This window comes from Falco cherrug, chromosome 5 (assembly GCF_023634085.1).
Source record: "Falco cherrug isolate bFalChe1 chromosome 5, bFalChe1.pri, whole genome shotgun sequence".
NCBI classification, from domain to species: domain Eukaryota; kingdom Metazoa; phylum Chordata; class Aves; order Falconiformes; family Falconidae; genus Falco; species Falco cherrug.
In genome coordinates, this window is record NC_073701.1 from 23,583,234 (window position 1) to 23,600,262 (window position 17,029).

Here is a 17,029-nt window from a genome sequence, read left to right on the forward strand (position 1 = left end):
ACCACAAACACATTCATTTGAAAAAAGGCCTCCCACACACACCAAAAATAATCTTCACCACATTCCATCTTCAAAATTGTTACATAAATTACTCATGTCCCATGCCACACCACAGACATACACAAAAGAAAACCAATGATGTTACTTACTAGGAACTCCAGACACCAGCCGTAATGGACGTAATACTCTGAAAGCCCGCAGTGCTTTAACATCAAATCCGGCACCTTTTCCTCCTATTGAATTCCCCCCATCTGCTTTGGTTGCTTGTTCTAAAATTGCACTAAAAAGCCTGCAAAAAGAAAGAGGAAACAATCTGTAGGCAGACAGCAAGGCTTGGGCTAAACAGGAACAGCGATCATCATCATCATATCACCCAAACTATCTCACAGACCTGCAAAGAGTGTCACACATCTCAGTCGACATTCACGTATGGTGGAGGAGAGACAGACTCTTCCCATATGCAATAACCTAATGGTGATGTCTATACCATTTGCAAAACACTTGTTTCTGGAGCAGACATAAACAAGACATGCTCCTCCTTCAGCCTAATGGCTCCTTGCAGGCAGCTACAGACTACCACAGTGACCAGCCTGCCTGGCAGCATGTGGAGCTGTGCTCCCTGTCCTGTGTGCTGGGGCATACTGGATGCTTCAAAATGGCCATTCTGGCAATACTTTGTGCCAAATTTAAAGGGTCATCAATAGCAGAGCATGTGGATCAGATTTTGAAGGCAGCCTCCAGGCTTTACCAGTCTGAACATATTCAGTAGGGGATAAACATAAAGGCAAGAAATCACAAATTTTAGGTTTTGCTCTTTCTGCTTCCAATACTTTGCTTGTTTCATTAACCAATAATCCACCTTGGGAAAAAAATTAACATTCATAATTAATCCAATCATTAATTAGCTGTCACTCATTTTACAAGGAATTAAGATGCACCGAGGTCACTGCAGGTAGAACTTGGTGTAAAACTCAGGGATCCTTCAAGGTGCAAACTTTTAGATGAGGGAGTATCCTCAGATTATGTGCTTGTATATCCATTTGTAAATCCTGTGATGCATTGGCTAGAGAAAGTGCAAAACTGTAGGAGTCTTATTATCAGAATATTTTATTATACTAGTCTTAATGTTTTATCTTGGCTAGTAGGAGTAGCTGCTTTAAGGAGATGTCTCAGAAAGTGTTTGAAAAGGCAGAGCAAGGCAGAAAAGACAACTCTCTTCTGTGAAAGAGCTGAAGGCTCACCCTATGTGTTAATAAGAACTTGATTTAATAAATTAGCTTTCAGGAAGCTCCTTCCTTTTTTCTGTTAAAACATTAGTACCTTTGGGGGAGGATGGATTCCTTGTGAATTTTCTAATAACATTGCTTTCAGCCTTGAAGTCATCAGCTTGAACCCAGCCAAATTCAGTAGAGGTTAAAAGCTGTTCCAGCCTAAATGTATGTTTGGCACTCTGTAGAAAATGCTTGCCTGGGAGTGGCAGAGACCCCTTGGTCTGTAGCATGCCATGGAGGCACCAGAGGTAACTTTAAAGAAGCTGCCTAGGATGGCAGAAACAGCCTAGTTGGCGTGGCCTGGATTCAGCCTGGCTAGTTTCTTTCTCAGACTTCACAGTCTGCAGTGCCTCTGTCAGGATCTCATCTATACGCCCTGACTGGCATATTCCACAGAGAGCCCCCAAACTGCATATCAAGCACAGCCTGAGCTGCCTGGTTGCTTTACAATGAGCTCCAATGCCTGCAGTCTGCAGTTAAAGCTTACTGATAGGGCCACAAACATAGGGAGCTTGCCCTGAATAGAAACAGGAGGATTCACTTACTGAAGCATCTAAACCAACACATTTCCCCAGCACTACAGCCACACAAAATCGTGGATTAAGGGAGTACAAATGCGAAATCAATTTCTTAAGCAGGTTGTTTGTTTTTTTTTTTTTTTAAAATTCATATAAAGAGTCTTATAAAACTTGTCAGCTGTGACTGAGGAACTCCTAACTGGATCTATTCAAAGCCTCAACTTCAAGCACTGCAGAAAGATTTAACAACTAGGTAACAAGCGTGGGAAAAACTGCGTGTGGGGAGGTTGGATGCTGAGTTTGTAGGTGTTGCAGACTGAGAAGCAGGATGCAGAGAAGACAAAAACAGAGCCTATGAGAAATACTGCCGTTGGCTACAGATCTCACAGAGTGAAATAAACAAGGGCTGATGCAAAGAACATGAATTATTGGAATGTATGTATTTCTTGAGCTGTGTACACAAATTATACAGTTGCAATTTTCTGCTGGTCTTCATAATAGAAACACTGTAGGTCAAATTTGTCCTAATGTACTTTCAGTAAACTAATGATTAAGCTCTAGAAATGTGCTCTATTTCTTACCCAAACATTTCTATCTTCCTAGTCAACAGAATTCCCATACTAGATGATGAGTGACATACCTATGCAACAGTCCCAGTCTCCTGGAACCCTCTGGAGAAAAAATAATTCACTGCGAAAGGTTTCTTATGCTGTTTTTCAGCTCTCTCACAATGCTGAAGACGAGACATCTCAAGGAACTCTGAGTCAGTAACTGTGCAAAACTGAGGGTCCATTCTTGTGGTCCCCATTATCACTGGCCCTGTGTTTTACCAAACAGCAATTCTTGCCAGCTGGCACTAAGAGCGCTTCTCCTGTCACCCATGCAATGAGCAAACCATTGGCTACTCTAGAATTCTGCACTCTGAGACAAGGTACACTACTAAATTAATTCAGGAGGAGCAGAAACGCAATCAGTAGGACAGCTCACTCCACTGGAGCTAGCACCTGCCTTCCCAGTCTGATGCAGCTCCACCATAGGCCAGCTGGCCCTGTTGGTGTGCTTGAGCATTGACTTCTAAACACACTGCCTTGAGGTATCCACAGTCATCTGCCTGCTGTACTTCAGGAATAATTTGCAGTAATTCCTGCTACTCCTAATTTAAAAACCTAAATTTAAATCTGAATTGTATTACTCCTTCTAATCCTGCTTTAACACATTTACTCCATGTGTAATATCTCCCCCTGTACTAATCCTTCTTTCTATCAATGCTATACAACTTTTTATTTCTCTATTTATTTCACTCTCTTTCCCTTTTGTACGGGGGTCTAGACTGTGCCCAATCTGGCCTGAATCTCTGCTCCACTCTTCAAATTTATAGTACATCTTGCCAATCCTACTTCGTTGTCCCTATTGCCTCCTGAGTCAGGGCACAGGCAGACATCTATGACTCAGAGGCTACAAGTACCATATGCTTTTTTGGCTGTAACTCATTATTGACCTGGAGAGGTGGGCAGGGGGGAAGGGGGGGAAGCCTGTTCAGAAATATCGCCAATGATAAGACACAGAAGAAAGGTAAAGGCTTCTGATGGACCGTTCTATTATCCTCTACTAAGGAAAAGCCCACAACCTATATAAAATTTGTAGCTTCTTCTATAGACTCTTTCTAGGTTTTCAGCTTATTGTTTTCCAACTGTAAAAGATCTAGGTGGATGTTAAGCTACTGACATAAAACAGTAGAAGCCGGAGTCCTTCTACCCTATATTTACATGGGAAAAATCTGCTCTTCAATGAAAACCTCTGGGAAAAGATTACAGTAGGTATGGTGGAGTGGTTCGTTCCTTGTCTTCTTAGTAGGCGATTCAGCTGAAATGCATGCTCCAAGCATGGTAGAAGAGAATGCTGTGCTAACAGAGAAATCAAAGTTTGGATGGTATAAAAATGCAAGAGGGCTAACCTCTAGGGGCACTAAAAATTTCACCACTTTTTTTTTTTTTTTAAATACAGAAATCAATCTTATTTCCTTCCAGCTAGCTATCTGCCAGTCTAAATTCATGCCCTATTTTCATTTGGAAATAGTACTTTCCATGGATGAAGCACAATTAACAGCATCTCAATTTCTGAATTTCACTTGTGATATGACTACACCTAAACTAAATTTATCTGACAGACATGAATGATAAAGCAGAAAACAAATCTTTGGCTCATATGGACCTGTATGTATGGATGGATGGATGGATGGATGGACACCCTCCACCTGTCACAGCACTCTCCAAACTACCAGCTACAACAAGGTCTTTTACCATCTCATACCAGCATACTCTTCATACCAGTCTCTCTGCTGACTTCACCTCATCCAGGATGTATGTTCTCTCTCTTCTCCCTACTTCTTCCTCGGCTGCTCTCTCTTCATTGGCTCTCAACCACTTAACTTAACCAGCCACACCTGCATCTTATCTACATCGCCAACCCACAGTTGTATATTATCAATGTTAATTAACCCAGCTTCATTCCACTACATCCACCTTTTTTTTTTTTTTTTAACATTTACTTGTGAAGTATGATGCTAGCTTCACTGTTTTTCTTTCTTATATTTTACTGTTTCCCTTTTGACATCTGAAATCTGAAAAAGGTTTTTGCTTTGCTAGATGACCCCAACAGCAGCATGATAAGGCTGTAACAGGCTGTAACCTGCTCTACAGCTCTTCATCTCTTCCTCTGTGGGGAGGCCACACTGATTTTTATCTCACAAGAAAAGAACTTGCCAAGGGCTTCCAGAATATAAAGAGAAAACAGAGGGCTTGGTATTTCTAAGACCAAATCTCAGCAGAAAAACGTAGCTGGAAGAATCCTCATAGGTATAAAGAAATAGTAAAATACAATGATCGTTTTTTTGCAGTGTTTTACAGTTCACCTGGATTTGTGAGTGTGAAAGTGTTTGGGTCTGCTCTTTAGAAACTCCCCACAGGTCTTCAGAGAGACAAACACTGTGACCACATCTTCCAGTCCGCTCTGAATTTCAGATCCTTTCCAAATACCTTCACTGCCTACCTTCCCAAGTAAGACTGCCTTTGGCAGAAGCTATGGGCCCTTGGAGGATGACTGTGCTTGGCAGAAAAACCACAGCACTGCCAGGAAAGACAGATATTCTCCTACCACAACATTGTCAAGTTAGTCTTCTCTCAAGAGAAATTTCCTCCAACAGCCTAATATTAAAGGATATCACTGTTATATCTGAAAGTTTTAATGTTTTCCAAAAAAGGAACAGTAAAATTGAAGAAAACAAGAAACAATTTGACTAATCATTAGAGTCTGTGGGTTGTGCCTCGTTAGGCAGCTTAGGGGTATGATCTCTACTCTTAACTAATAATGTTCTTATTCACAGAGCCTCTGATTGATACCCTCACACAGACATTTTTCTTCAAAGCAGCATTTAATGGTGCTGCTATAGAAGGGTCATAGGCTATTTAAAGATAAGCTAGAATCAAGCTTTAAAAGACTTAGCTGATGAATAAGCAGATCTCCCACACTGCAAGAACGATAAGCTGTTACAAGCTGACAGGTCTAAAGTCCATCCTTTCCCCAGAAAATGTAACAGTTGTGTTCGGTGCTACCCTCTGCTGCTGCTGTGTATTCCTGTGGCCTTGTTAGAGCCACTAAAATCCCTTCAGACACCAGAGAACCTATCTTCAGAAGGTAGCGGAAAGTATACAGGCACATTGTTATAAAAATTTTTTATAGAAACTGAGGCTCCCCTCCAGACTTTATGCTTGATTGTACACACGTCCATTTTCCTCTTACTCTATTGACTTGTACATTTTAACAAAAAGGTAGCCAACTGTGCTGTATTATCTCTTCAAGATATATGTGGTAAGCAATGTATACTAGGTGGATTTTGAGACAAATGGAAGATTAAAACCTGTCTTCTTTATGCTCCTTTGACTTCCAACAGTACAGGAGAAGTACTTCCCACCTAGCCTTTCTATTTTTTTTGTAGCAAGGACAATTGTTGTTGGAAATGAAGATGATTCCTAAGGCACAACAAGCACAAATGGCAATTACCACAGTCGTTTTGGGACTTGATGCTTCCAGTATGAGTCCCACACTATCCTTTGCCCCACATACTAAATAAATCCCTCTGCCCAGTGCTACAGCTGTGTCCAAACCACTCAGCTTTCTCCAATAGCTCCATCAATAGGCAGAAAAACATACCTCAAGGAAATGTTGTTACCAGCACTTGTTTCTTTATCCTCTCTCTCTCTTTAAAATTTATTTTAAACCTTTTCCATGGGACTTCCCCCCTGACAAAATATTCAAATACACTGAAATTTAAACATAATGTCATTGAGGGATTTCAGATAGCCCCTAGGAAAAGAGGACAGGGCAGAAGAGGAACAGATGGTATCACCATGTAGATTTTGCAGAGGGGATGTGGAAAGAAAAAGCAGTGCACCAGCCTAGGCTGTGGCACTGTGCGAGTGATTTTAAACAGATAAACATCAAAGAAACCCATCTGGCCTTGAAGTGAAATCTGTCACTTGAGATTGTTACTATTTAACTGAGACCTTGGGGTTTTGGCCACGTTTATTATTCTCATGTAATCCCTCCCCAGTTACATTTTTTGTTCCCCATCAAGTCACTGAGAGCTGCTGGAGGCATGAGCAGATAGAAGAGCTCAGAGCTCCAGTTTCTGTCATTGGCAATGGAATTAATTTCAGTATGAATATCATCTTGCTGATTAACTGCCCTAGTAGGAAAATTGAAAAGGACTGTACTTAAACTAGATATAAAGCTGCCCTGTGATTTCTGGAGCCTCGTTCTTTTACATTCTAATGGATGAAGAGGAGGTAATGTGTCCTTTCTTTAAAAAGTCTCTTTCTCATAAAAATGAAATGAGAATAACCACATTCACAGGACTTTTTTCTCCAATCTTTCTTCAACTCAAGCAGCAATTCCCAAGTGGGTGAGATATCTGAGGGCATTCAAAGGCAGAACCAGCTACAGAATTGGACACTGATGTCAGTGGAGGGGCTGGGATTTTACAATTTCCAATTACTAATTTGTTGTGGGATCCTCTGGCTGCAGGAACAAAGCAGAAAGATGACTGGGCACTGCCATAAGAAGTGTTACACCCATGCGGAGGCAGAGAGGTCTTGGGACTAAGAATAGGTTCCAGCTTGTCCTCCTTCCCCCTCACTGGGAATTCTTCTTCCACCCACTTTTCCCCATGATGATGGGAAGTGGGAGGGATTGGGTAGCACACTTTACTGACTTAGCTTTCCGGGTCCACCACAAAAATGGTCAAGAAGCTAGATGGACTTTTGTATGGGGCAGAATTTATGAGGAGGCTTTGATGACTGAGAGTGTCCCTTTTGACAGCTTCCCAAGGAGCTGATGCAGGCTTTCCTTGGTAAAGAAGTGAAAAACTGCAAGTTTTTGTGGGCGATGAAACTCTTTGACAATGGAGTGGTAGGAGGATGGGACAAATTACTCAGGTGAAGAAATACTTGTTCTTTTTGTCTTCAGGGGTAGTTTATCCTTCACCTCTTCCCTTCAACAATCACAATACAAACCCCTTGCTTATCTCTTACTCTTAGGTAGAAAATGAAGAAGGAGCTTGACTTTGCTTTTATTCGAATAAATTAAATGCCAAGCTTGAAAAACACAGAGAGGAATAAGGGGATTAGAAAGGTTGCAGCTCAAAGTGGCAATTTGATCTACAATAGTAAAATTAGTCTTTAAAGAGGTTAAAATATTAAAAGGGTCAAAATGAAAAATGTTGAAATCACCAGCAGAAAAGTGCAATCAAACTGAAGACCTTGTATCTGTTTGTATGAAAAAGTATGAAAACCTGGGATTTAAATTTTTCATCCATCTTTGAGAATGAGAAATATCAGTAAATGTTCACAAGATGGCAAGATTTATTTGTCATCCAATCCAATCTCAACTGAAGGATCCCATCTAGATATTCTTTTTTTAATATTCTCACAGATTTACAAACAAAGGGATTTTCTTCCAGTTAAGCACATTCAGGCATTTGACTTTATCCAACAGCCTTGCGCTGCTTCCCCTTTTTATCCCCGTTGTAAAAAAGCAGTTTCATTTCCATGCCTTGCAAACCATTAAAAGCCTCGGAAAAGGCTAAGCAGCAAGGAATACCAGACAGAAAATGTACATCAACGGATTGCTAATCCTTAATATTTACCTCAAGGTAAATCATCGCTACACACTGAAATTAGCATGAATCAAGTTACACCTGCAGAAGACCAGCGGGTTAACTGTATTTTTAGGTTACACAGTAAAACTTGGTTAAACTTGCAAAGACTCATAGGGGTGTTAACAAAGGAGGGACAAATGGTGGTTGCAGGAGGAGCATGATGTATAGCAACCTCTAACATCACCCATATGTAATGTACCAGGCATTCCCCCACTCTCAGGCTCCTAAATGTTGCCAGTATCCCCATGCGGGCAGTGCATTCAAAGACAAAATGTCAGTACTCACCCTACTACCACAATTATAAAATCTAGTAAATTCCAGCCATTGCGGAGGTAAGCGTTGGGGTGAAAGAGAAGTCCGTATGCTATTACTTTTAAAAATGCTTCCACTGTAAAAATTATGAGAAAGAGATACTCCACTCGTTCCTGGGGAAGAGAACAAGAGAGACAATGGTTAGCAAGAGTGACAAACCATGGATAAGGATGTTTTCTTCTGTCACAGTCCACCTGTGCAGCCTCCAACTCACTGACTCGCCACTTGGATTCATCTAACATGCATGGCTTGCCAGAGGGCTCTTCTCCTAACCCTTGCACAGTGCAGCCAGTCTGACAGGACAGTGGCAGTAAATTTTGGTTAAGCTCTGAGATTTGCTGCCCTTGCCTTGGCAGGGACTGACCACTGCAGAGTCCTGTGTGAAGGAGGAGGGGAGATGGTCAACAGGCATGTTCGAGCACTCAGCTCTCTACAGAGTACATTGCCAAATATTGTCAGCCATCAGAATCAACTGCATCCAGTCCTCTTCTGCCTCTGAAGGGGAAACATTGCTGGATGCAATACTGCAGAGAGAGAGAGGGAGAAGTAAAGAGAAGGGCCCACCTGAGACTAACGCATGTGTTAAACTGTGCCGCCTTCGGGATTCCCTTTTCTGTTGCTGGGGAATAGGTAGGCTGAATATTGGTGATAAATGATTTACAGATCAGGCTGACTAATGCCAGAGGCTTTTAGTCATTCCACCAGAAATGTACATGTCCCTGTGAAATGCAGGCTGCAATTAAGCATATCCAAACAAAGTCACTTCCAGTGACAGTACAGTCTGATTCAGGACAAGCAAGCAGGCTTTTGGAGTTGGTACATAGGCTCACTGTCTCTCATCTCTGGTTTTTTAGCCCCAGTGTGGAATAAGAATAGCAGTGTTGCAGAAATGGTAGGAACGTCCACGTAAGTAGGAGGGAAACTGCAGCATTAGGTAATCACTACAAAAGTGCTGCATGGCAAGCTGAGTGGGAAAAAAAACCACATAAAAAGTAGATGACAGCAAAAGAACACTAGATCCCTACAAAATTAAACTACAAAGTTATTAAAAGTTCACATTAAAGAAATAGAAGTCTAAGATAAATACAAATTAAAACATCCCAGGCATTCCTGGTCATATCCTTACAGGATACCCATCAAGTCTATCAGGCAGGTAACTACTTTGTTTTTCTTTTCAGCTCCGAACTGCAATTGCTCTGTTCCTATGGCCAGTTGAATGCATGTATGACACTTTCATATGACACAGCAATACAAAATGTATTCCATCAATCATTCCATTGTTTGACAGCTGCCCATTTGAACATCTTTCATTCAGCTCCAGGTAATTAACAATTCAATAGCAACCCACTGATCAAAAAAGGCAATTTCCAGTTCATCTGCATGTTTACAATAACATATTACTTTACAAGATTGAGAATTTCCATCTGACAGTAGCAGGCACATGTTTGTGCTTTAAAATACTGTTGGTTTCCCTCAGACAATGGTTTCATAATGCCTGCAGTATTCCCCAGTGCTTAGTATGGGGAACACCTAAAAAAGAAAAAGTATCACTTTGTAGTTATGTGATCCAGTCGTAAAGCTTTTGAACATGCCCACAGCACGAATTTGTCCATCGTTGTCCCAAGTGGAGACAGGTCAGCACACTAAGCATTTCCCTATCCTTGAACTCAGGGAAGGAAACAACAGTATACAATACTAGTGACTACTCTGTCCCCAGCTCTACAAACAGTATATGCGTTATTTTACTTAGCACAGGAATTGGCATGTAAGTGCTAACAACCAGGAGTCTGGCCATGGGCTTGGCCACGGGCTTGGCCACAGAAAAAAGCTCCAAAATGGCCTGCGTGTTCCTAGAAGGGACTAACCTGGCAGCCCTCCACCTTCCACTGCTGCTGACAGCTGAAGGGGTGCTCTTTGATGTACAAATCATACAAGTCAAACAGACCCAAACAATCAAGCTCTATGCGCACATTTGTCAAGTCAGATGAGCTGTCACAAAACCTCTTAAAAAACCCTCAAAACAAGGCACAAAACAGTTGTGTGCTGGGAGGTCTATGCGACACCTTTCTGGCTGCTCCGGGCCTCTCCCAGCGCGGCGCGAGGCTGGGCGCCACCCCGCAGAGGCCTGCAGCTGCCATGCCTCCCCGCCGAGGGGGCAAGGTCAGGCCTCTTCAGAGCCTGGAGAAGGGTGGAAATGGACTCTGGGGGGGAAATACCTGCCCTGAACTGAGGTGGGAGTAGGGATTGCTGTGCCTGGGATAGAGATGGTCTCACTAGGGATGAATGAATATATTTTAGGATGGAAACAAAAGGTTTCTCTCACTGCAACCCAGCCCATCAGTGGGCCTCACTCCCTGTTTCAGCCAAGGACTTCCCACAGCTGTGGGCAAGCCCCCTTCCCCCCCCAGCACCACCCCCCCCCCCCCGCCCCTAGGAAGGGCCACAGCAGGTCCAAGACCACGCTCTCATTCGGACTGCCTTCTAGGTTACCCTGTGCACTCAATTCATCCATCATCCCACTCTGTAAACAGAGACATGGGCTCATGGAGAAATGCTGCACACCCTAAAAACCAGCCTTCCCCTAAAGCCTTCCGTGGCAGTCACAGCCAAGACTGGTGCCAGGGGATGCTGAGAGCCCCACCCTCTTGTTTAATTAAACTCCAGGTCCAATCTGAAGGGGATTGGCAGCACAATTGAAGAGGAAGGCCTAGAGCTGATCCTGCGCTCAGTGTTTTAACAGCAAACACTGCCCTTGAGGTCTGGGCACCCTGGGACAAATGCTGCTGCCAGCTCTGCCTGGTTCTGTGGTTCTGCGGCCACAGGGCTGTGCAGGCCTGCCTGGCCAGAACAGCCTTTTCCCACCACAAATTTCATTGAAATATCTGTACTAATGCAATCAAAAGTCCAAGAAAGCAAATACTCAAGAAAATTCTGGAACAACTTTTTTTGTTTTGGTTTGGTTTGGGCTTTTTGATTTAATATTTAATACTGCACAGAGCAGGCAGTTTTTCAACAACTAACAGGTTCCATTTGGTTCGGTTTAGGAGCTTCATACTTTTTTGACTCTAAAGATGCTTATGGGACTACAGACTCCTGTTTTGTTATTGTAATAACGCAGTTTGTTGAACCATGTAATTGAGGTAATAATATGACAAAATATTACACACACACGTGCATATACACACCCACCCACCCCTATACCATATACAACTACAAGCTGTTTGAATAAATTCCTTACAATATCTGGTTGAGGTGGAAAGATCCATAAAAAATAAAATTCTCTAAAAGCCCCAGAAATGAACATAAGATACAGAATGCTGAGCAGAGGAGAGAGATTTTATGATCCTCTGCACTTAAATTAATGATTTCAGGATCTAAAGCTGAAGGAAAAATACTGCCGAGATTAAACAGTGCAGCTACTTCAAGACCATTTCAGTGCAGCTACTCCTGCTTAGACTCGAGCAGAATTTGAAAAGCCTGCTAATTAATTTGTGTTCCCTTTTCTCCTTATACTATAAAACTCAAGAGCCTTTATGAACACAGCGTAACTCAATAATGATGTAGCATAACTGCGTTCCCAAGAACCTGGGCTGCAGTCCCAGTTCTGATGCCACCCAGCCTGATGAACTTACCAACCTGACTCAACCACCCCTGCCTCAGGTTAGAAATGAGAGGAAGACTTGTTGTCTCAGCAGCTGCAGAATGATTAATTTGCCTTTGCTAAATGGGCATCTACGCTTCTGGCTGCTCATTTGAAGCTTTGCTCTCACAGGTTAGGCAGACAGGGCCCCAGTGTTTCAAGCTCCCAAGTGACATAGCACTGCAAAGTATCCATAACCTGCACTCTCTGAGAAGCCAGTTTGGTGCCATTTCCAGAGAAACCAAGCCAGACAAAACCTGACATTTCTCTTGGAGGGAGTTCCCTGCTGATGGGGAGGGAGGGAACTGCCCACTAGCTTTGTGGGAGGGAAAGGAGACAGCAACAGCATTGCCCCTTGAAACACAAATCCAAGCCACAGCATCAAAAGAGAGGGAGCTTACTTTGGAGCTGTAAGAAAGGGGGAACAGTATCTTTTTTATTTGTGTCTTAGAGTTGGGAACCATACTGACTGGCTGAGACACGTGAAGCATCCTGCACATGGCAGAATTACAAAGCAGGAAGTTCCTGCTTGGGAAACGGTGATGATGATGTTTTGAAAACCAGAGAGAAACCCCCAACAATATATGAGTGGAAGAAGAGGAAGGACAAAAGCTTTAGAAAACTGGCCAGTCTGGAGCATACACATGTTCTGGGACTGGCTTTACCACTGGTTTTTTGTGTTTGTTTTGTTTTGTACAGATACAGGACATGAGCGTCAGCTACTCGGGCTGATAGATTAGTTGTCACTAACTTTGCCAAGAAACAAACTGTACATCATCATACTCTTAACAAAGAAACAAACATTAACTTACCGTTAAGGCTCTAAGATATATTTCCGAAAAAGGATACTGTATTAAGTATAAAATCCCTCAAATCCCATGTGCCTTCTGAAGAAGTCATAGATTTTGTTTTGTTTATAATTTTTAAACTGTACCTAATGGCATCCTGGGTTCATAAAAGGAATCTGAAAACAGGAAATGCAAGGAAATTACTGTAAGGTGCCATGAGGCTTTTCTTGTCAGGAGAGCAGTAAGTAGACCAGTGCTGTTTCTGAGAAATGGTTCTCAGAATGATTCACTTTATCTTGATCCTAGCTCTCCAAACCTTACTCACCCAGCAGCACAACTAGGTTATAATTTTCTGTGCAAGAGTTACTCAAGGCTCAAATAAACATCAGGTTCTTACACCTCATACACTCCATTCTAAAGAGTTTACAGTCTCAAATTCAGTCACTAAAGGTTTTCTCAGACTTTGCTGTCTCTCTCTGCTTGCACTCTTCTCAGTTTGTTACAAACCATGTTTCAAAACCTAGAGCTTATATATTTGAAGTAATGTGCAGCAAGCCCTGCACAGCTAGAACCTTTATGAAGCTGCCTGTCTGACCTTACATGACGTTACGTCAGTGTCTGAGTTATTATTCCCTAGTGCTTCCTTAAACATAAGAGAATACATTTCTTCAGTAACACAAATGCTCAGCAGTCCAAGGAAAACAGTAGTATTTTAAGGGCCTCTGTCATATAGGATGTTTTGCAGTAATAGCTCTGAAAGATAAAAGTCAGAGTAGAAGCGCTCAAGATTTTTTCCTAGTAGGGAAAATGGGCAGTAAGGAGACTAAACTGCAGTGCTGGAAAACATGGCCCAGAAGAATATGAAAAAAGGCTCCATGTTTTTTGATTACTAGTTATCATCACATCTGAGATATGGATATCCTTACTGTGTGAATACGATGACCTGGAGGCTGCTGTTAGCATCAGTGACTTTGACCTTCAGTGAGGAAGAGACACATGTGTGCACTTAAAAGGATTAATTCAATAAAGCAGATGTTAAGACAGGTTTGTTGACAATGAGTTACTTCTGAATGTACTCAGTTACTCAGGAAACATTTTCAGCTAAGTATGTGTGAAAATAGTACACAAACACATGAAGGAATAAAACTTAAAGGAGAGAACATGTTTGGATTTTTTTCCTTCCTTCTCCTTAAAATTAATGCCACTGCAGAAACAAGTGGCCATATCCATTTCTTTGATAAATAGAAAGGGATGATAAGAGAGCATGCTGTTGAACATAACTCTATTTGCTGTTACTGCTGATTCTAAAACATAACATTCCCCAAAAAGAATATTCCTAAAATTTGAGCAAAAGAACACTGTCTGATTTTACCTGACAAGGATAAAACAAGCCCCAAAAAGGAAGTGGATGACTAGCATTCAACTAAAAACCCACCATGTTAGAAGTCAGAACAGCTTCTGAAAGGTTACATTCCAAATATGATCAGCATTGCCCTCTCTCCAACTAAAGGCAGTGTCTATATAATGTCAGGGTTTACAATGAGCAGTTTAATTCACACCAAGCACTGAAGAAATAAAACCTTTTAACTAACACCTGTGAATGGGAGATACTTTTATATACAGCTACTTTAAAGGTGTCCAACATGGGAAGAATAAACCAGAAATCTCACTAATCTGAAATAAAAAAAACTATAAAAAAGGAACGTAGTGCAGGCTAGCCTTCAGTACTGCCCATGATGCATTTAAAGAACTTGTAGAAGAGAAGACATTAATAGGTTTGAATGATTACAGACCTGATACACGTGCCTTATATTCAAGAGTTCCTTAGCGAATCAATGAATACTTCATCCATAGCTCTCTTGTGGGATCTAGACTAAGCTCTGTATTTTTCTTACAGCACTTTGGCAGGGATCAGCTTGAATTTATTTATGGGTTCAGTGGAATTATGTTTTGTGTCAGAGTCCAACTGTAATACAAAGCCAAGGCACAAGGGGGTCAACCCCCTGTGCTAGTACCTTGTACAAACACACTTTCCCTTTCAGTGAGCCATATGTTCCTTATTCACTCAAACTAAAGTACAGCTATGAATGACATTACTGTTCTGATGTACTATCATGTCACTTTCATTTTTTACTAACATTAGGTGGAGAAACAAGCTCCAGCTATACATAATCATGTAATTATTTGAAATGCTACATTTCAGAAGGAATTGACATACCAATATCATTTGGACCACAGTAAAAGAGGAGTATTACTTTGAAACCTTCATACTATACAAGATTCTGAGCAACTTGATTTAATTTTGAAGATAGCCCTGCTTTGAGTTGGAATTTGGACTAGACAACCCACAGAAGTCCCTTTCAACCTGTATTTTTTCTAAGACTATATGCATATTTTATAATTCTAAATGCACCTCTATTCCTCAGAACAATCCAGCAAACTCACTCTTTCCTTTCCATTGCACATCAATGTTTCCCAGTGGGATGCCTCATTCTCCACAACAGACATGGTCAAGCATGTGCCTTTCTGGATTCATATAAAGGATTATGCATCCATTCAGACTTAAAATTTGGACACCAATGCTGACTAGATAATGTCTAACTTATGTAATATTTTTCTATATGGTCTCTGTCTAGCAGTAGCAGAAATCTCTTGGGTGTCGTTTCTCAAGTTTTCTTCTTTTCTGGACTGAAACAGAACAATAGGATCCTGCCTATATATGAATTAAACCCAGAGAATGTGTTCCTTATGGGCTCAGTTTTTCTTTGGCATGACCAAGAATTAAAGCCATTCAGACAGGCCATGTATAAATATTCCAAACTGAGCAGCTCTGGAGGCAAAGAATGTCATACCTTAGTTTCTTTTGTTTTGGTTCACTACTCTGATTAAACTGAAATGAACTGTTACTTTATATTCTGATCAGACCAATAAGAGATTACTCTTCTAGGAGGAAGCAACATTAGGGAAGGCAGCATAAGGCTTATGACCTAGAGTACCTCATTTAGGATCTCTGGATAGAAATTAAAAGCTGGCTAGGTGTTGTGGGTTTCCCATGATTACGAATTAAATTCACCCCAGAAGAAAGCTTTTACTAGTTTCCTTTATGCAGTTTCAAAGGCAGTGAGGCAGTCCAGCGTCTTCTCACAAAGTCAATACAGCCATTTGAAACATCACATTGTCCATCTACCAGCTGCTGATTAAGGACAGGGTACCAGAAGAATCCATTTAAATCAGAGCAGCCCCAGTATGACAGCTGTATCTAACAGATCATCATAAGGCATATCATGTCTCATCCAGCTCCCAAAATGACCCAAATAAGTTAGAAATTGGTTACTCACCATGCTCAGGTGTTTGAACTTGATCATGTATGCAATGAGATATACAAGCCTATTAACCATAAAATATTTCAGTGCTCCATTTTATTATTTTTTATTATTAATAATAATAAAAAACCAGTCCTCTCTAGCACAACCTAACCTTTCTATGCTCAAAACCATGTTAGTGTTAAATATTGAGCATTTTGTTGCCAGACAGAACAGTAAATATATATCCCACTTTAGGAGGAATTCTAAAAAACCGACCTAATTAAATATTGACTCATTAGGACAGTTTCTAAAAGGTCTTCTTTACAGCCCATCATCTAAGCAGCATACACAAGCATGCTTGTTTTTGGAAACAAGCTACATGACCTCAGCAATAACCGTTCTAATCATTTTTTTGTTTTGCACCATCCATAAGCTGGTTCCTAAAGTCACAGGTCTGCAGTTGTTCTCATTATATTGTTTTAATCTGATCATCATTACACAATCAGTGCTTTCAGTGCATTATTTTTCAACAACTCTATAAACTTCTTAGTGGTAGGAAAAAAGCTTTACAGAGGCAAATCCCAAGTGTCTGACTGCTGAAAAGAAGTGACCCTGTCCCCATGAGATTTATTAATTTCAAGTCAATCACATGATTTCAGGAGCTGATGACTTTTTAACTGCTTGGAGTCAACATTAGGACAACTGTAGTTTGTCTGCCTTGTAAACTTAGGCTGTTGTCATATGGACAAACACACTGAGGAATGCTCATGCTCATATTCAGCCATCTTCTCTAAGAAATCGCCAAGAATTTGGCCCCAAAATGAAGGACTGAATTTCCAGCAGAGCTCAACATGAGGATAGTGAGTTCCTTTGGAAGTATACCCATAACAAGACTTTCTGTGTGCCAATGGTTTTTACAATGCCCTCATGAATAAAGGGTGTGGAGGAGTTACATTCCATACACTTAATTTAATGAAGCAT

At 41.2% G+C, this 17,029-nt stretch overlaps 1 protein-coding gene across 1 annotated transcript in view; it reads right to left on the reverse strand.

The window, feature by feature from the left end:
• The window catches only part of CACNA1C (calcium voltage-gated channel subunit alpha1 C), a 493,743-nt gene that overhangs the window by 195,981 nt on the left and 280,733 nt on the right, over window positions 1–17,029 (reverse strand). Inside the window, exons 4-5 of the mRNA XM_055711046.1 lie at window positions 8,289–8,428; window positions 150–289 (exon numbers count right to left, since the gene is read on the reverse strand). Of these exons, the coding sequence (XP_055567021.1) occupies window positions 150–289; window positions 8,289–8,428 (280 nt within the window). The remainder of the gene's footprint in view (window positions 1–149; window positions 290–8,288; window positions 8,429–17,029) is intronic.